Source organism: Piliocolobus tephrosceles, chromosome 18, assembly GCF_002776525.5.
Source record: "Piliocolobus tephrosceles isolate RC106 chromosome 18, ASM277652v3, whole genome shotgun sequence".
Taxonomy (NCBI): domain Eukaryota; kingdom Metazoa; phylum Chordata; class Mammalia; order Primates; family Cercopithecidae; genus Piliocolobus; species Piliocolobus tephrosceles.
Window position 1 is genome coordinate 33497795 of NC_045451.1, and position 20710 is coordinate 33518504.

The 20710-nt window shown below is 52.0% G+C and overlaps 1 protein-coding gene across 6 annotated transcripts in view; it reads right to left on the reverse strand.

The window, feature by feature from the left end:
- The window catches only part of CTIF (cap binding complex dependent translation initiation factor), a 336159-nt gene that overhangs the window by 89976 nt on the left and 225473 nt on the right, over positions 1-20710 (reverse strand). For 4 of the 6 annotated variants that reach the window (XR_002730748.1, XM_023207584.1, XM_023207583.1 and 1 more), the window contains 2 exons: positions 15538-16030; positions 12279-12578 (listed from right to left, as the gene is read on the reverse strand). Coding sequence is in view for 5 of the 6 variants with exons in the window: in XM_023207584.1 (XP_023063352.1) it covers positions 12279-12578; positions 15538-16030 (793 nt within the window). In the remaining variant the exon portion in view is untranslated. The remainder of the gene's footprint in view (positions 1-12278; positions 12579-15537; positions 16031-20710) is intronic. The other 2 variants (XM_023207585.1, XM_023207582.1) reach the window with 1 other exon arrangement.

Consider the following 20710-nt stretch of genomic DNA (forward strand, 5'->3'; position numbering starts at 1 on the left):
GCCTCTCCTGGACAGAGGGGCCCAGACAGGGAAGACCTAGAAGTAGGAAAAGCTGGCCTCTGGGCACAACATGGGTTTAAATTGCTCACGTGATGCCAATTGGCCTCAGACTAACCCAGGCACCGATGGCCGCCCCCGCAACAGTGCCTCCCTTCCGTGCACTGCGCAGTGCACCCTGTGTGCTCCTGACCTCTCGGTGGCTATCTGGAGGGGAGCTGGGAAGACCTCTGTCTCCGTAAGGGGGCCTGCTCTTCATCTAGAGGAGATGGAACCTGGCTACCCTGAACACTGTGGGTATAAATACTCTTAGAGTGGGGGGTTCAAGGCAAGTGTGGCATTCCTGCTGGCAGTTGAAAGAGTTGTCCTGTCATCTCCTCTTCCTGTTCCTCTCCCACTCTGTCCTCAACTCCCTTCTGGTTCATTCTAGGCATCAGAAACACAGCCCACGCAGGTTGGTATGGGCAAAGGGCGACAAAGAAATAAGCCCACAGCAGCGTAGGGAGGGGCACCAGGGTCAGAGGTGGGGCACCCTGTGCAGATTCCCTACCCATTCTTCCCATCAGTGGCCTGCAGGCCAATGTTAGGGGCCCAGGCTATGCACCCTTGGCTGGGGAAGCCTGCTCACCCAGGCGCTTTGGTTCGAAGATGCTCACTGACTTGTCCCAGAAGCTCTTGGAGCCCACCAAGAAGCTCTTGGAGCACTTACTGAAGGAAGGAGACCACAGCTAGGGGAGCACAGCTCATACACTGCCCCCATGGCAGGCAACTCCAGCTCCTGGCTCTGGCCCGGTGGGGGCGGTGGTGGGAATGCCACAGTTCCATGCACCAGGGGCCGGAGAGCATGCTCCTGAGAGTAGGGCGGGGAAATGAGGCCTGCCATCACGACTCAGGTCTTTGAGGGGCAGGCTCAAGCCTGGGTATGCCCCCTCTCCACAAGAGATCACCACGGCCACCTAGAACCCCTGGTAAGTCCATCATCCTATGACCTACCAACATGTCTTCCTAAAACATGGCCTCTTTCAACCTCCCCAGGCCTCGTCTCTCATCTATAATTAATACGAGGGGATTGGACTGGATGACCTGTAGATCCTTCCTGCAAGTCTACACTGGTCTATGATTTTTAATTGATCCTGGAACTACATCTCAAGAACCCACAATGGCTCGCTGAGTCCCACTTTATAAAGTCCAGCTCCTTCTGCCTCTTAGTCAGTCCACCTTATAGACTTCCTCCAGCTCTCAGCTGAATTTCAGTAAGGCAGTGTCCTTATTGTCCCTCACTTGTGTCATTTCTTTGGCTCTTGATTCATGATATTTCCCCCATCAAAAACACCCTTCCTGGAAACAGTTTGACAGATACTCAAAAAGTTAAAGATAAAATTTCCATAAGATCCAGCAATTCCACTTCTAGGTATATACCCCAAAGAATCAAAAGCGGGGACTCAAACAGATATTTGTGTGTGTATGCTCCTATCAGCATGAATCACAATAGCCAAAAAGTGGGAGAAAACTAAGTGCACATTGACAGATAAGTGGATAAAAAAAATGTGGTATAGACACAAAATGGAATATTAGCCAGCCATGAAAAAGAAGGGAATTCTGACACATGAATAAATCTTGAAACCACGATGTGAAGTGAAATATGCCAGACACAAAAAGAAAAATACTGCATGATATCCTGTGTGTGCTATTTGTAGAGTGGGTGAATTCATGGAGATGGAAGATGGAGGGGAGGCTGCAGGGGAGTTATTGCTGTAGGGGAGTTATGGTGGGTACAGGGCTTTTGTTTGGGGTGATGAGAGGGTTTGGTGGGGCGGTGGGGGATGGTCATGGGCACTGTCCAACATTGTGGGTGTGCGGGGTACTGCTGAACTGTGCACTTAAAACTAGTTAAGATGGTGAATTTTAAGGTATATGTTACTGCAATAATAATTTGCCGAAAAGAAAAGAAAAGAAAAACAGTAACAAAACTGTCCTGCCCTCTTCCTCCTCTGTGGCCACTCCCTCCCGCTAGGTCTAGCTCTTTCCTTGCTATACTGCTGGGGCAGGCCTCTGAGCTCCTTAAGCATTTTCAGGAAACACCTTGGGGCCGTGCACAGGCTGGTTCCAGAGGAGGACCTCAGATAACTCAATACAATTTTCTTCCTTTTGAAAGAGTGACCCTCTGCGGTCCCCTTCCTGCCCAGGGGCCACCGCTCCCCCTTGGTAGTGGCTGGGAGCCTCCCTGGGGAGCCAGGGACAGGGCGGTGAGCAGTTACATAACCCGCAGGGAGATTTTTTCCATCGGCCCAGGCGGTGCCAGCTTTCCAGCAGCAACCACGGCAGGTAGAGGCGCCCTGTCTGGGCCGGCCGTGCCCGGGCAGGGCAGAGATGCTGCGATCTGGAGCCGCTTAGCATAGCTCAGATTCCCCGTGGCGGCTGGGGGCCGGCCACTCACGGAGCTGCGGGGAAGGATCTGCTGTCTCCTTCCTGCCTGCCTGACTCCGGGGAAGGAGGAGGAGGAGGTGCTGGGGGTGAACTGCCAGCCAGCCAGGGGTGACCCTCTGGGGCCTGGGACACCCGAGCTGGCCTTCTCCGGTAACCCACTTATCTGCAGGGCTTGCTTCAGCGTGGCAGCCTCAGACAGGGCAGTGCCCGGCCAAGTTCTATCAGGGGATTTAGCAGGGAAAATGAACCCGGGGTGGGGGGTGAGGGCATGCAGGGAAGAGGACACGCTCTGGCAAGAGACACGGGTGATGGTGAAATAATTCCTGACCTGGGTAAAGCTCTTCTGGCCCAGAAGCGAGAGGGAGAAAACCCCAGGCCATTCCCTTTTGTGGCTGTGGCCTGTGCTATTCCCACGCCTGTCTACCCAGGCTCCTTCCTCCCCACAGAAGGAAGCTCCTAGAACCAGCCAGCTGACGCCTGCTGAATACCTAGTGTGTACCAGTATGGTGGTGGGACACAAAGATGACCCAGACACATGCTTTGCCCCAAGACATCCACGGACCCAAGTCTCAGAAAAGAAAAGCTTAAATGGGGGAGCCCAGAAGACTCCATGAAAGGGATACACGGTAAATGTTCAAGGGTCAGAGGAAGGTGAGGTCCCTGGGCTGGGAGATCAGGGAAGGCTTCCTGGAGGAGGCAGATTTGACTAGGAGGAAGAGTACACCTGTCAATCCTGGGCCCACTGCCCATGAAGACAACAGTCTGAAAGCACTCATTGCCGGCCCTCATTGTTGCACGCTTAATCAGCGTAGGAGGGGGAAATGGAAATGCTGCCCAAGACTGAGGCATGGGGTGGTCTTTGGGAATCTAGGATGGGATAAAGTTAGAAGGGCCTCCCAGTTCATCCCACCAGGGCAGGGCACCCACACTGATGGAGCCATCTGAGTGCTGTGGCTCAGAGCTGGGGTCCGTGCATGCATTACCTCATTTAAGCTCCACCACAACCCAATCATCCCTCCCAGGACAGAAACGCGGGTGCAGAGACATGTTTTAAATGCTCAAGATCAGCATCGAGACAGCAGTCAATGCTACCGCACAGGTTTGCTGCTCCTCAGGCCTTAGCGTTGCTGCCTCGGGGCAAGAAATCCTGTCTAGAGAAATGAGCTTCAGGGGCACGACCCGCACCTGTCTGCTCCAGATGGCCCAGCTGACCTGATTTGTGAAGCTGCAGGCTGGTCTTGCTCTCCCCTCCTGAGCCACCCACACTCCTAACAACACAGGGCAATGGCCACTTTTCACGGGAAAGGAGTGACTTTTGTCCAAGCCTCACTCAGCCTCTGCCCATCTAGAGTCTCTGACAAGGCCTGTAGTAGACCACCCATGAGACTTGTAAAAGCCCATTTTTGGCTTTCTCAGGAGCAGGGCTCTCTGTGATTTTGAAGAATATAGCAGTGGTGCAGAGGCAGGAAGCTGGACACTTGGTTTTGCAGGAAGCTCGCTGGTCCCTGGGGGCCTGGGGTGGTAGTTGGCACAGCAACGGTACCCAAGGCCCCCCCGATGATATGATGACCGGACACCTGGCATGCTGCTGTTCTGGGCACCTTCCAGGACTGGCTGAGGATCAGTGGTCATTTTCTTTCCTCTGCTTATTTTTGGATTCAAAAATCAAAATGCTTGTTTATGATCCAGTCATTGGCTGCTCTGTCTCACTGAGCACTTCAAAGCTCCAGAGAGAACCACAGGCTTAGCACTCCTGAAAGCCACATGTTCCTCCGCCCCACCCAAACCGAACGGTCAGGGCGATCTGGTCTAAGCACTGACTTTGAGGTATCCCACCTGGGTCCTTGAATGCAATGCTTCAGATTTGCACAGATTGAAAGACCACAGCAGAGGGCAAGTGAACAGAGACATACAGGATCCGCCACAGTGCATGGTGTATAGCAGGTGCCCAATAAGCATTGAGAAGAAATAAAGATTGGAGAAAAGCAGGTCATATTTACTCATTCCAAAGCAAGTGCAGGGCAATGAGGCACACGGCTCCTACCCACTGTGGCTCTGGCAGCAGGGGCAAAGAACATGGATAGGAGTCAGGCATCGGCTCTTCCTGTTGGGGGAGCCCAGGGCTGCCACAGAATCCTGGGCAGGGGTCAAGCTCCTGTGACTGCTGGCCTCCTGTGATGCCAGGCCAACCTGCCGAGGCCTGTTGATGCCCACCTTCAGGGAAATGTGTGTGGCAACTCTGCATATCCCTTGCAGGGCACGGCCTTCAGCATGGGGACAGATGACCTGCGGGGGGCAGGGCAGGAGCTCAGATGCCAGCCATTTTTAGAAAAACAGCCCTTTTCTGGGCTTTTGCAAGCTTCTGCGCAGCCTGCCCATGGGGAAAGCGGCTTGCACTGCCTCTGGTCCTTTGCTTCAGCCTTTCTGATTTCTAGCAACTGGTGGAGGGGAGCTCGACGTGTATATGGCCAGGGCTTTTGCTCAGGCTTTGGAATGCACAGAACAATGTGCTTCTATCCCTGGGTGTGCCTGGCTTGGGCCAACATTAAAATTAGTTTACATGCCTGGAGTGCACATCGGCTCAGCAGTGGGTGTGCAGAAATAAGGGAGGGGGTCTGAGAAGAGGGAGAGGATGCAAGCAGGAAATGGGAACCAGGGCCAGCAGCCTGTGTGCTTTCATAGGGACTAGGGCGAATGGAGAGTGCAGGGGTTACTTCAGGTACCCTTGGCCTCCAAAGGCCCAGAAAGCTCAGAGACTCAGCAACCCCTGGAAACACAGTGGGATTATTCCACAGGTGGATTTTGAAATCCCAATTGATGACTTCCTGAGATGGATTCTTTTTTGTTTTCTAGAGTCTCACTCTGTCGCTCGTGCTAGAGTGCAACAGCAGGGTCCTAGCTCGCTGCAGCCTCGACTCCTGGGCTGAATGGATCCACCTGCCTCAGCCTCTGGAGTAGCTGGGGCTTCAGTAGCAATGCAGCCACACCTATCTAATTTTTTTTTGTTTTTTTAGAGATGGTGTCTTGTTATGTTGCCCAGGCTGGTCTCAAACTCCTGGCCTCAAGCAATCCTTCTGCCTTGGCCTTGCAATGTGCTGGGATTACAGGCATGAGCCATTGCTCCCAACCATGATATGGATTCTTGATTTTCCCAAGCTTTTGAGCCTTACACCCTATTTAGGATGTGGCATGGGAGCCAGAAACTCCGGCCAGCCTCGTGATGTTGAGTGAAACTTGCAGCCTCACTGAGCCACTTTCCCCAGTATAAACCTGGGGAGGGATCCCTGTCCTGGAACCTACCTCCGATTCACACATAGGAAAGTGCTCAGAAGAGCTTCAAAGCCCCTCATGCCCCAGGGAGCATTGGTACCCATGACTGATGGCTCTATGCCTCCCTTCCACAGCGATTTCCTGAGTCTCTACTATGAACCATGAAGAAAGGAGCCGGGGACAGCCTATAACTTGGCCAGGATTCTGGCCCTCTAGGAGTTTACAACCTAGACTCCAGGAATCGGTATCAGTCCCCCTCCTCCCTTCCTATGTAAAAGACAAGAGTTAGGAACTTCAAACTTCTGACAAAGGGGAACGGCTTGATTTTCCAGAGACCTTGAGAGAATCACGAGAAGGAGGTTTTCCCCTTAGGAAGAGAGTTAGAGGAACCGCCCAGGTTTTCTTCCCAAGCCTGAAAACATGGGACAAGGAGAGGGGCAGGAGGACGGGAGAAACAGGGGCTGAAGTGGGGGCAACACACACATCCAGGATGAGGTGAGGGTAAGATACATCTTCAGGCTTGTCTCACACTTGAGAGGTTCACTGATAAGGAAAGCCAAGCCAGAAAATCTTGAGTGCCCCTTCTGAGCTAGAGTCATTCCCAGAGACCCCAGAGTCACCACCCAATTGAGCTTCTATGTATGAAAAGCCCAAAACACAATGCCTGATGACGACCCAGGCAGAAACTCTGAAGAGTTTCTCTGCTCTTTAGCTCAAGGTCAGCTTTTCAAGGGGCTGTCTTCTAGAAGGTGCTAGAGAAGAGCAATTTGTTTTGAAATCTGGTCACACACCAGATTCTGATTTTGTGTTGTCTTTTCACAACAGGCCTGCTGTGTTTACGACTTGGTTGAGATGAATTTTTTTTTTTTTTTTCAAAAAAAGGTATCGCATCCTTCTGTTAGATGTGTTGTTGGCAACGGTTGCTAGGGAGAGCTGGGTTCAGTTACAGACACACTGATGCCGGCTCTAATAATACTTTGCTCTGCATAGCTCGGATGCAGACACCTCTTGGCTAAACAGAGCACACACATTTCAACAGAGGAGGGCTTGAACTTGTACTACCCAAGCCTGTCTCAGCACAGGAGCATTCCCAGAGCCCACGTGGACGTCCCAGGGCAGTGACAGGGCAGTGCTGGGCGGAGGGGGCTCAGGCTTCCATTCTTGTCATTCCAAAGGTCCCATAAAAAGAGGCACACTCGTTCTTCACTTCTCTGAGAAACTGGAGCCCCTTCACCGCCCTGTATCACACCACAATTCCCTGATGAGGATCCAGGGAAACTTTTGGTTCCTTCTCTAACCCAGGCACCCTGGGCAGCCCACATTCTCCTGTAGGTCGGAAACAATCGATGCTCATCATCTAGTTAGTCAGTCTAGTCTGCAGTCAGGACCCTGTAAAGCCGGAGAAGTTGGGAGCCTTGGTGGGAAGGGGTGCGGGGAGACAGGCTGAACTGCGAAGTCCCAGCCTCTGGTACAGCCTGGCACCGTGGGTGAGAGTGAGGCACTTTTCCTAAAACATGTGATAGCTGTTCCAACACATATCCCAGGCCAAGGAAAAGGAAAATGGGAAAAGGAGCTGAGGACAGAGAGAAATGGAGGCAGTGGGAGAGAAGAGGTGGCTTTCATCTCATCAAGGAGGAGGCTCAGAGCGACGATGAGAAGAGTCCGAGGCTGGGGGAGTGGAAGGCATGTTCTCAGCAGCTGAGGCCTCCTGTGTAACGGGGTTCTCCTGCCATCTCAGGCTTGGAGTTTTCCCCCATGGCTCAGCAAAGAGCCCAGCACCTGGCAGGTATTTCTTGACTGGTTCGCGGCATGACAGGCAGAGCCAGCTGATTCATAAGTGGCCACGATGAAACAGTCTGGTGTCTCTGGGGTGTCTCCTCAATGGCGGTGTTCCCCCCTGGCTAAGGAATGCCCAGGTTGTGTCCTTGGAGAATCTAAATCAACTGATTAGGGGTAGGCCCCCTGCCTGCTATGTTTTAATGATTCTCATGCACAGCGAGGCTGAGAGCCACTGACCTAAAGAAGAGCCAGTATCTGAAATGCAATATTCCCAGGCCAGACCTCCACTCTGACAATCACACTGGTGAGAGACTGTGCTTTAGTCTGCCCATCTATGAAACAAAGCCACCACCTACAAACCATCAGTCATTCAATGCCTTGTGCCTTCCACTGTGATCCCTGGACGAGAGCACTAGCATCTACCAGGAGCACGTTTGAAACGCAGAATCTCCAGCCCATCCCAGGCCTCCTGCATCAGAATCTGCATTTAAACAAAATGCCACGTGATTCATACGCATTCCAATTTGGGAACCCCTGACCTAATAAAGACAACATGCTTGGCACATTTAAGAAATGTCTGTCTAATAAACAGAATTTTACTTACAAGGACACTACTAAAAAAAGGGCCACATTTCAGACAAAAAGGAATTGGCTTGGATATAAAAACTGAAGACCATTTTGGAGCCGTGGGATTGGTGACGGGGTCCTCTGAGACCCCGGGGGCTCCAGCACTGTCATGGCTCATGAGAATGGTGCTTCTGGGTTCCTTGAGATAGCAGTGCTGAGTCTGGCTGGGAAGGGTTAAAGGACCTTAGACCTTCTCCCTTCTCCCACCCTGCACTTCCCACTCCATGGGGGCTGCACCCCAGCTTGGCAAGAGCCCTTGTACCTCTGCTGCAGAATGTTGACCACATCTGAGGTTGCCCCTCTCCCTCCATGCTGCTGGCTCGCATCATCAAAGCCCTGGCAGCAAGAGAAGTCAGCCAGGGAGAACCAAGTGTAAAGACCGCTGCTGGGAGCTGTGCTAAGGAGGCACTTCACACCCTGGCCCCTTTGGAGCCTGCATTGCTAAGCCGGGTCCCAGAACTTGTGTGTGGAAGTGGTAGCTGAACCTGATCCTATGGGGCATCTCGGAGGCTGCCAAACCGAACCAGGTGCTGGTTGGGGACCTAGAGCCAGATGGGCCTTGAGTGGATGGAGCTGAGTGCAAACCTCAGGGAGGAAGCAGCGGGGAAGGCTGTGCAGGCCGGGTCTAGAACTGCCTGCCAGGAAGGAATGCGAACATAGCTTGCCAGAAAATGAAGTCAGGTGAAAAAAGACATCCCTGGAGGTGTTAAGAGGGAAAGCTGATTGTGCTAAGCCCAGCCCATCGCTTTCTTTTCTTGCACCTCTTGGGGTTGGGCGGTGAGGGGCCATGAATTATGCTGCCCAGAAAGGCCCGCTGTACCTCTGTCTCCTTGGCTGCAGAGAGGGGCACAGGGCCTGAGGAGGCTCAGCCAGATGTGGTTCAGGTGTCCTCTGGGTCTTGGAGTCAGGGGGCCACTGTGGGGTCAGGGCAGCCCCGCACCAGCACAGTCCACCCGCCTTCCCATGGCAGCCGAAAAGGCATTGTCTAGCCACCCAGGAGGCCTGAGTACACAGATCAAGCCTCTGGTTATACTCTCAAGGGGCTCCCTCCTTGGCTCACATGAAAGCTGGGACTGCAGGTGGTGAACAGTGGTGAGTGGTGGCCTACGTGGACATTTAGATTTCTAAAGACCTGACCCTCAGGTACTCTACCTAGGCAAATGGCTGGCTTCCTCTGCTGTGGGGGAGGGGAGGAGGAGCCGCTTTGAAGCCTCAGAATGTAAGCCGTGACTGCCTTGTGGTGGGGGGGTTCCCTTCTTGCCCTGGACTTCAGCTGTCCCTGCAGGCCCCTAGCTCAGAAGAAGGTAGGCTTCCAGCACCTTCCTTTTCAGACATCCATTTCTCCATGACGACCGAGGGCCCTCTAGCACCAGGCACTGTGCAGCCCCTGGGATACAGAGGTGCAGAAAGTAGAGGGGTTCCCACCTCCCAGAGCCCAAGATAGGAGGGCAGTAACAGCACACACCCCAGTTTGTCACTGTGGATTCATGTGGCCATTGGTTTAAGTTCAACTCCTTCCTCACTGCAAACCTCTTAAGGACAAAGCTGTGCCCATTCACTGACTGCTGTATGCTCAGTCCCCAGGCTGGCGCCTGGCACTCTAGGAATACTCAGTGAATACTAGGAGGGTGGCTGAACATTGTGGCTACAGGATGAGAGGTGCTGGGACAGGAGAAGGGCCGGTGCTTCCTGGAAAGTGCGGCCTCAGCACCACCTGAAGAAGGAGTGTGAGTTGCTTCGGGGGAGGTGCATGCTCAGAGTGGGATAGAGAAGTGAATTCTGGGCTGGGGGAGAGTCCGTCCATGCAGGGTGTAGTGGGAGGTTCAGCCTGGCTGGTGAGGGGTGGGGAGCAGGATGTGGACTGCCAGTTCTCTGCCCCAGAGACAAGGTGGCACCCACAGGGCTGGGTCTCTGGGGCTGGTCCCAAAGCCTGCATCACTCATGACAGACCTACCATTGAGCCACAATATGGGGTGAGTGGGTTTGTGAGGATTTAGGGGCCCAGGACAGTTTCCTACCAATGGCAAGGCCTTGGGAGCATGAGAAAGCGAAAGGCTCACACGGGGTCCCTCGTGCCCCTTCCTGAGGCCCCAGCTCATCTCCAGCAGCGCAGAATCAACGGTGCACTGATGAAGGCTATTGTTTGCACTTTCCCAGAGGGAACTATAGAGGCCAAGCTCCAACTGATGACAAACGAATCAGGTCTGGAATCCTTCCTTCCCAGCTTTCAATTTTGTGTTTTTTCCCTGCCGTAGTGTTTGCCAAACTGTCTCTCAGCACACTAATCCCACAAGAAGTTCTTAGCTGGGGAATGCAGGGGACTTTGTTGAGTTAAACGCAGCCAAACGGGTTCCCTTCCTGCTGGGACATCTGGAGGCTGTCCTAAGCCAGTGCACTTTGTGGTTGATTGAGAGGTGAGCGCGGGGGCCGTAGGGCCCCCTTTGTGGCTGAGTGTTCCCCAGGATTGATGGTCCGCTGGACACTTGTGGGTGAGGCCACCCTTACCATGGCAAGTTGGAAGAAATGCTCGATCTGAGGTGGCCCCTGCAGCCAGCTGCCCTGCCCAAGTGCCCCATGCCCTGGGTGCCTGTCTGCCACTGGGTCTGGCTGGGTTACTTGGAGCTGGCAACCATTGTCTAGAAGTCTTGCCCCATCCTGGCCCCTTTTTGAAAAACAAAACCTAAAGCCAAGACCATAGGCTGATGCTGTCTCTGACTCGCCTGTGCCAGGTGCTCTGTGGCAGACAGGCTTCTCCCTGCCCGCCACTCTCCACATGCTCCCAGGACATTCCGGCCTGCGAGGAACATGCCCCATGTGCAAATCCCTCAGGTAATACGGGAATTCGTCACCAGGGGAGTGCGGGCGATCCAGGAATGGGAACTTGATCAGGGCCTGGAGCAGGAGAGAAGCAGCCCAGGCTGGCCAGGGAGGGCTCATGTTGCAGTGAGTGCAACTCACATGCAAAGGAGAGGGTGGGTGGGGATGGAGCCCTGCCGGCTACATGCGGAGGTGGCCTTAGCGGCAACTTTCTCCCAGCTTTTAGGGAAGATGGCAGACTGCGAACCACGTGGTTAAGGTGAGGGTGGCCATGTGCCCTGCCTTGTTTACACCTGTTGTCTAGGTATAATTATGAACTGAACCCCTTTGACTCTCACAAGTGTTGCAGTTTGGATGATCTATTGTATGGTCAACCTAGTTAAGATGGCTCTGTAGCCTGCCATTCTACTTCATTACTTGGAAACTACCATTTTATCTCACCTGGACTGGCAACTCACTTTGTATCTCAACTAGTCTCTAAAATACAAAATAGGAGGAAAGGAGAAATAGCTCTGCCCCAGCCAAGGGTCTCCAAGGACAGTCCCAGGACCTGGTATGGCCACCATCCCATGACCCTGCTATCTCTGCCTGATGTCACCAGTTTTGGGGCCACCAGCTCATCTGCTACTGCCCATACAGACAAGCGGGCACTTGTGAGATGAAACGTTGCTAAGCTCCGTCCAAGCACACGCGCCCACTCCCACGACACACTCATGCAGATAGAACCACTGGATGCAGGTCTCCATGGAGGAAGCAATGATCGGGGTGGGGTTACACTCTCGGAGGTGAAGGGATATTAAGAGGGAAAGAGCAAGGATGAAGACAGTCTTGTATCACCATGCCTTCCCTCTGCCCAGGAGCCCTAGTGTGTCGGTAGACAGACTGTCCCTTTTCTGCTCATGTGTGACTTTGCTCAAACCCATCTCACTACCAGCGATGACCACCTGCATACCTGCAAAGGTCTAAGGATCTGGCCCTGGGTGGAAGGAGGAGGAAAAGAGAAGCCCACAGCAAGTTCATGTCTGCTTGGATGTGGAGAGGTCAAAGCACAAAGCCAGGTTGAGACCAAGAGCCAGCCTCTCATTATGAAAATAGAAAATGGGAAAGGCTGGTTAAACATAAAGCACCTATAAAATTATATTGGTCCATCGTAACCAGGGAGCCCACACATAAACACACACAAATCCAGCCGCTCATTCCTGGCCCCTTGACTGCCTTTGTGTTTTCTATAATTAATCGGGCAAGGGCGGAACTTGAGAAAAGTCCAGCTGTGGCCAGAACTCGCAGCCTTCTCGCTAGGAATAACTCACCGAACGCAGAGGGGCAGGGGCGTGGGGCAGTGGCAGCTGGCGTCCGGTTACCTGCAGCATGTTGAGGAGCAGGCTCCGGAACTTGGTTCCCTCCACCATGAAGAGCGCCATCTTGTCGCAGAGCTTGGCGGCGGTGAAGGCGAAGCTGCGGTCGGACACGGCCTTCTGGTAGATGGTGCGCACGATCTCGCCCAGCATCTCCTCAGAGTTGGTGGAGTTCTGGGCCTCCTCCATGAAGGTGGTGAGCTTGGTGTCCACGTCGCTGCTGTTGTTTCGCATGCTGTTCAGGATCTCGATCAGCTTGTCCATCTTATTCTGCTGGGGAGTGGTCGTCTCCACGGCCACTTCATCCTGGGGGTGTCGGAGACAAATGAATATGCCTGAGTGAAGCCGAGGTCTCTGTGTGGGGGTGGCCTGGTGGAAAAAGGGTGGCCACCCGCAGAAAGCAGGACCAGGCCTGCTTTCCTGGATCTGAGGGCTGGTCCCTCTGGGAACCTCCACCAAAGACCCCTCATGCGCCAAAAGCTCCTTGTTGCCTTTTTTCTTGGCCCCTATGACATCCAGGGCTGATACTGCTTTTGGCTTCTAGCTCCTACCCAGGATTCTCATATACATTGGCTTTTTTTTTTGTTTGTTTATTTGTCCATCAAATGTCTTAATTTAGAAATGATTTAATGGAGCTTATGAAAGAGGAAATAAGATAACAAATATGAAATCGGGCCAAAGAGAAAATGAGGGTAGGAAGACTTGGTCAGGAAGGCAGGTCAGATCCAAAATGCCTGCAGTGGTGGTTAAAACCGGCCCGGGCAGTGCCCACCTTGTCCCCCACACCCTCAGCTCTGAATGTCCAAGGAGGACTTGTTCTCTGGACATAGGGCTCCCTGTGGGCACAGCTCTGGCTTTTTGTCCTGTGGAGACCGTGCTGGTCTTCTGTAGACATATGCCACACACGAAGGAATCCTCCCATGTGCCACTAAAACAGTTGGCGCTTCTAGGAGGGACATTACAAGTAAAAAGCCCTACAGCCTTATGAGGTTTCACTGCAACTAGGATCAGATCAGGGGCTTGAAGAAGAAAAAAATGTCATCTTATTGTATTGACTCATTCTTGGTGGCCAAGAATGGGAACAACTTAACTGTGGGGAAGTGAGATCTGGCTGGAAGGGCAGGGTCAGGGTCATGAAATGAGATCCACGCTTGTTCTTCTGTCCCTGACAATAGAAGCTCTGGGCTAGAAGGCACAGACCAAGGCTCTAGACCCCACCCACTCTGTGCCTCTAGCTGTGTTGCTTTGGGTAAGTGATTTCACTCTCTGGATCTCAGTTTCCTCACAGGTAACATGGTGAGGTTAGACGAGAAAATCTATAGCTTTCCTTGAGCCCTTCCATGGTGGGATCGAGTTCCAAGGGCATATAGTCTCTCGCTCGAGAACCGAATACTCAGGAGGCTGAGGCAGGAGAATGGCGTGAACCCGGGAGGCGGAGCTTGCAGTGAGCCGAGATTGCGCCACTGCACTCCAGCCTGGGCGACAGAGCGAGACTCTGTCTCCGAAAAAAAAAAAAAAGGGCTGAATCCTGGGTGAAGGAATAGGGTGTCCTAGTTCTTCTCCTCAAACCCAACCACCTCTTCAGGGAAGGCTACTCTGAGTCCCTGGGTAAAGTTAATAGGACACAACTCCCCACCCCAAGAGACATCTCACGCTTTACCCGTCTCTTGAAAGGGACAAGGACAGTGTTACTTTCCCTGATGAAAATGTTTAGGACGTGGCTGGTGGCCACCTAGGATTTACCCTTTTTTAGAGTGAGCAGCTAGCAGAGTGGGGAGTGACCCAGCTTGAGCCTGAGCCCTTGTCTTCTTGATCCAAGAGTTCAGGAGGCCTCGCCTGAGTGGAGTTCTTGAAATTGATCTATAGATCTATCTTCTCTGTTCCATTCCCCCATATACCCCTCTCTCCAGACCGTCTGGGCCCCAGGGCAGGAACAGTGGTCTGCATATAGAATAGGAACTACCCACAAGAACACATCTGTACACGTTATCTCATTTAACCTTCACAGTCTCTCAGCAAGGTGTGTAGTATTACACCCATTTTACAGATGAGTAACTGGGGCTCAGGGAGGTTAGGTGACTTGCCCAAGACCACTCAGCCAGTCAAAGGCAAAGTGAGGTCTGAGCCTGCTCAGCTGCGTTCTAAAGCCCGTGCTGTTTCCATTCTGCCGCCCTGCAGTTACATTTAGCAGAACTCTAGAGGATTTGGTGGGGCGGATACTGGGAGCAGCATCTTATCTTCAAGAGTGGATCCAAGCAGAGGTCTGACCTGCCTTATCCTGCCTGAGTGTGGACCTTGGGCCTGGCCTCTGGGGTAAGAGCCTGAGGAAAGACAGCAGTCGGGGAAGATGGAGGAGAAGCCTAGAACATGGAGCTCTGCAGAAGCCCCAGGAGGAAGACTCTGTAGGCCCTGCTGCTGTGTGGGATGGCTGTGGGCAAGTTGGCCTTTCTTGGGACAGGTCCTCTCCAGGGTGACCTTACCTGTGCCCTTGCTGGGCAGTGGGGTCAGGGGTGGTGGTGCTAGGGTGAGCACAGTGGACTTAATGCTGCGAGTACAAATCCCTATCCCTCTTCTGGAGGTTTAGGGTCATCTACTGAAGCTGTGGGCCAGGCCAGGACCAGGGTGCAGAAAGAGACTCCCGGGAGCAAACGCAAGGAGGCCTCACTCTCGGGTTCATGCTGGCGCAGGCGGGCACCCGCGTGATGCTGAGAATGGAGCCGCCTTACGGTTTGCACTGGAGAGCACTCCCTGGCTGCTGGATGATGAAGGCAGGAAACAGGAAGGCTGGAATCAGCCTGCTCCCACTCTGAACAACTCACCTCTGCCTGGATGGTACTCACCTGTAGAAAAGCTTCAGTCCTTCTTTCATAAGCTCCATGTTTCCCCATTTGGGGAAAAACGTGTGTCCCTTCAGCACAAACAATATCTAACCCTAGAAAATGCTCCCTGCACCTCTCCCGTCACTCCCAGGCATGCATGTCTTCCCTCGACTCCCTTGGGCTGGGGGCTGGTGCCAAGTGCCTACCCTGGGCCTCTTGGAGGCTAGAGGGTGAAAAGCCCCAGTGTGCTGGAGGGGTGCATGATGGCCCTAGCTGCTGGCAGTGGTGGACCAGTGTGGTGGGTCCCCAGTCACAGAAGCCCCTGCTTCCCTGTACATGGCTCCCCAGACCCCCAAACCCACAAGGCTCTGCATTGTGCTCACCTACCAAAGTGCCTACCTCTTGCTGTCCTCCCTGGTGCAAGAGAACAACAAAAATTCAATTACCGGTACCTTTTCCTTTAGCCTTCGCCGCAGTCTGTCTTTGGAAGACTGGAGCAGGGTAATTTTGGGCCGCTCCCCAATGCGCTCGGGAAGAATACTGTCTTTACGTTTTGTCTCAACCTCTGGCCCCCCTGGCTGCTGTGGGGGCAGCCGCTCAGAAGCCACCGGGGCCAGGGTGTCAGGGCTGCGGGGGGCCTCGAGGCCGCTGTGCCCGGTGTCCCCTGCAGTGTCCTCTAGTTTGGGGCTCTCGATGGTCATGGTCTCTTTGGCATTGCGGTGTGCGCCTGCCTCCCCCTTGTCGCCTGGTGGGTGCTTCATGTTGCCATGGTGCCAGCGCCGGTTCTGGCTGTAGCCGTGGTGAGTGGGCCTCCCTGAGGGGTGGGGCGCTGAGCCCCCCTGGTACGATTTCTGGTGGTCTCTGTTGTGTTTGGCACTGCCTGGCTGGTGTTCACCATGCTGTTGGGGCTTGTTCCCCCCTGGAGGTCTCTGCTGCCGCCTGTAAACGGAAGAGGAAAGACAGAGAGGGCAATCACTGGGCGGGCCGGTCAGAGTCCCTGTGCCCAGCCGCCAGAACAGGAAGTCATTGCCTTGTCCATATATTCATTCTTCCAACAAACACTTCCTGAGCACCTTCTACGTGCCAGAGTCTGTGACAGCGCTTGGGAATAGAGCAGAGAACAGGCGGACGGGTCCTTGCTACTGCAGAGGACCAAAGTCAATTCTTTCCTTAAAATCAGTACTTTATTCAATTATTAGAATATATGTGAATGCATGCACGTGGAACAAAATTAAAAAGATCCAGTAGCAGATAACAGTGAACCCTCCTGCCTCTGACTCTGTCATCACTTATGGCCTTGGAAGCAGCCGTTCCACGTGTGTGAATCTTCCAGACAGTCTATGCATGTACCAGCAAAGATGCATACACAGACCTGCTTCTCACAAGCACCTTCCTATGAATGACTATTCACCATAATGCTTTTTGAAAAGTTATATCCCTTTCAAACAACTTTTTTTTTTTTCCTGGAACATTGTCATTGTCACCCCCAAACCCACAAACTAAATATGCTATAAGAAGCTTTTACGGGCTAAATTATGTCCCCCATCACCCCCCAAAACTTCATATGTTGAAGCCTTAACCCCCAATACTTCAGAATGTGACTGTATTTGGAGATAAGATGTGACAAATCACCTTTAAAGAGGTGATTATTAAATGAGTCTGTTAGGGTGGGCCCTAATCCGAATTGACTAGTGGCCTTATAACAAGAGGAACCTTTGACACACAGAGATACCAGGGAGGCTACATGCCCAGAAGAAAGACCACATAGAGACACAGCAAGAAGGAGACCATCTGCAATTCAAGGAGAGAGGCCTCAGAAGAAATCAACCCCACTGACACCTTTGTCTTGGACTTCCAGCCTCCAGAAGTGTCAGAAAACAAAATGCCTGTTGTTTACACAGCCCAGTCTGTGGTACTCTGTTATAGCAACCTAGCAAACAGATACAGCAGGAATATTTAACATGATGGGTGTAGGTCAAGACAGGCTCATCTGACAACACTCTGTAAGCACAGGGAACAGGTATGAGTTGTGCACCAGGAACAACCCCCAAACTTTTGAGTTGTGGCCAAAAGACAAGTGAAGAGGTGGTGAGGGGCATTCTCATGACCCTTCTGGCTGGCTCGAAGGCTGCTTCCTGCCACTCAAAGCACTACTATGTTCAAACTCCATCTTGCCCTCAGGGTGTTTTCCATGCCACAACTTTACTGGAAGTGCAGTTGGAGCACAAGATAAGCATGAATTCCTCAAAGGTTGTAAAATAGTGGAAAGATTTTGCAGAAAGATAACATAAACTTCTAAAGAATAAGCTCTGCACCTCCTCCGTGACCTATCTTGGGTACCACAGACCTTCATTGCACAGCATGTTTTGAACAAATTGTATTTATTTACTTACAACTTACTGCTTATCACTTATATAAATTCAATTTTAATATTTACTTGATACATTTTATCTGTGAAAAATTGAGGGTATCCTGGGTTGGGTTGGGGTTAAATGCATTATTTTTTCCCACTAAAATTAATAAAAGAATTTTTTTTCATTGAAGAGCCACCATTGAAAAGCTTAGTAGCTCATTATCCCCAATGGGGATGACAGTCCCTTTGACCCCACCCTGTTGGGGTGTTGGGTTCCTTGCCCCTCATTGGACCTCCAGTGGAGTAGTGGGTGGGAGGGGGGCTACAGTTCCTGCAGGGGTGTTTGGCTGGAGGAAAGTAGCTACTGTCTTGAGTTTTCTATCTTGCTAGGCTGCCCCTTTCCTGGTCCTCTGGCTAGAAAGAGTAGGCTTTTGTTGGGGCTCCGTTTGTCTGCTCGGGCCTCACGGTGTTTCTGGGTCTCCAGTTTCTTTAGCTCCAAGTCTGGGATATCTGAGCCAAGATGAAAACCCCAGGAAATCATCCGTGTGTCATTCTTCAGCTCCCAAGGTCCCTGACCTGCCTGTCTTCTTTCTACCTTTCGGAGTCTTCTTAGGTTTGCTTTTATATACAGTGTCCAAGGTTTGCGGTTGTCTGTATTGATTTCCATAATTTAAGAATCATTATTAAAATATCTGTAAAAATCTGGCACCCTGAACTGAATCCTGCTGACTAGGCATGCCCTGGGCCCTTCTCAGGAGGCCTGCATGACATTTTTCATCCCTGGTGTCCAAGTTCAATCTTGTTGGGTTCTGATATACATTCCTGGGCAAGGGCACTGTTGCCTTGACACTTGGGTGGGAGAGACAGCCCCTCCATTCCCAAACACACCTCCCTCCTCAATGGCATTGCTGAAATATTCAGTTTCACTCCCCATGGCAGGGTAGGAGCTATCAGCACCAGCACCTGGAGAAGAGTTAGGCCCCATCAGAAAAGTGGGGCCCTTGAGTCAGGTTCCTCCCAGTGATTCTACCACCAACTGGCCTTCCGATTACCCAGCCCAGCCCACTCCCAAATGCCTGCGTCAGCGTGGAGAGCTGCAGCCCTCATTCTGCAGAGTGTAAGGCAACCCCCATTGGAGAGCCCAGCAGAAACTGTGGCCCACAGACCACTCCTCAGGGCGCCTCGTGCCTGTGACTTTTTGTGAATTCTCCCTTCTTTAACTTCTCAATTACTTTCAACTAATTGCTCCTTCCATGCTCTTTGTTCTTTCAATGTCTTTCAATGTGAGTTATTTTTAAGCCCAGAGAGGAACCTTGGAAATTCCCTGGCAGATAATAATTGATTCTCACAACTTTTGTCATCCTTATTTAGCATTTTTGTGGCGCCTGCAGCTATGGCCCAAGAAATGTCCCCAAAGGATGGTTGACCAAGCCCTTCCCAACATCCGTCTTGAAACTGCCTGGTTTCCCACTTGCCATATCAGGGATTTCCCTCTCTCTACCCAGTGCACTCCTCCACCCCCAGAAAAGAAAACAACTTCTGTCTACCTGGAGGGGGAAGGAAGTAATTGCTACGTGGCTGGTGGTCAGGGGCTCCAGAAAGAAATCAGCTGGCTCCTGCAGGGCTTCTGCAGTTCATTCCTGGAAATCTGGAGGGACCCGGAATTCCATGTCTTCCTGGTTCGAAAGAGCTTGGAGCCAGCCAGTCCTGACAATCTAGCAATGGCCAAGAATGCCCCAGGCCACTTGGCACTAGTGGGGGTGCTCAGGCTCACCCTTGCTGGGCGGCGGCTCCTTTGTACATGTGGAAAGCCATCCTTAGTTGGGAGGGAAGCCAGGGAGTCCACCTCAAGTGTTCCCTCCTAATTGGGTAGGCAAGACTAACAGGTTCAAAAGAAGGAGGTCTTGATATGGAGCTAAACGGCAGATAGAATCAACTGGGTGAGCCCCGGAGGGCAGAGGAGAAACCAGATGCCACTGGAGGAAGAGGCACTAAGATTGTCCCTCTGTCCTTCCTTTTCCTTCTTTCTGTACAAGGCCTTGCTTAGTTCTCAGGGCAAGTAATTATTGGGACTGGTCTCTGTGTGCAGGCGGGCCAAGAACCTTTCTTCCTATTCGACAGGTAAGACAACTGAGGCTCCATGAGGTGCACTCCCACAGCAGAGGGACTGCCATGGGCTCCAGGAGTGGGCTAAGCCTGTCAACTAATCACAGCACCTTGCAGCCACCTCCCGTCTGTCTCCCAGTCTCCTTTATAGCCTCCTTGGCTGGCAGTGACCTCTACTAATGGAGAGAAAGGGCTGAATGGCCACTGAGACCTCGGTGGTGATAACTGCTTGAGGTCCAAGTTATTTGCCAGAGATGGAGCCAAGAGGGCTGCTAAGGGCATTGGAACAGACTTGGGGTTGGGCCTCGTTCTCCAACAATGGAGACCCAGGCTTCCCTGCTCTGGCCATTCACAAATATTTGTCAGCAGTCGTTGGCTGGGCCAGCCAAAACCAGCTCCTCTCTCTTCTGTGTTTGCTGGCGCTGGGTTTCGTCGATACCTTCATTCAGGGGCCAGCTGGCTGCTCCCCATGAAACCTGTGGGTTTGGGGTTTGGCTGGGCCAGGGAGGAGCCACTTTTGCTCCCAGAAACCCGGCAAGGAGACTGCACTTGGTCTCAGACACATGGATATGTGGTTCCTGGGTTGGGAAACATACCGGACACCCAGTTTTGCAGCCCTGCAAGCAAGAAGGGCAAAAACCCATCTCTCTGCCTCTTTACTTCTGCGGAAGTCTTCCTCGGGTGAGGAAGAATGGCCCAGGAGATAAGACTAATATTCCATTTGTGCTACTGGCAACACCTGCTGTTGGGAAAATAATGCTTTTTATTTATTTATTTTTTTTGAGAATGGAAATTGTCAGTTTATGCTTTTTCCATCGTTCATTTAGTTTATTCTTTCTTCTTTGGGTTCTGAAATCAGATGTCTTGTTTGACTCTTAAGACTGCTCTCTTTTATACAAAAAAACAAAAATGTTCTCAGAACACCACAGCTGCATTTTGGGAGGTGGGTGTAGGGAGAATAACTTCAAATTTTGTTTTAAAAAAATGGTTTTAACATCAGTCCAAATGGAGACAAATGTCCCTCTGTTCGTTTTTTATTTCATAATCGTTCCCAACTAGATATTCTGAGGGCCACTGACTTATTATGGTTCTCTCCATGTCGGACACTTTACCACATAATTTGTAGGTCTGCTTAAAAATTTCTGAAAGCAAAATTCCTA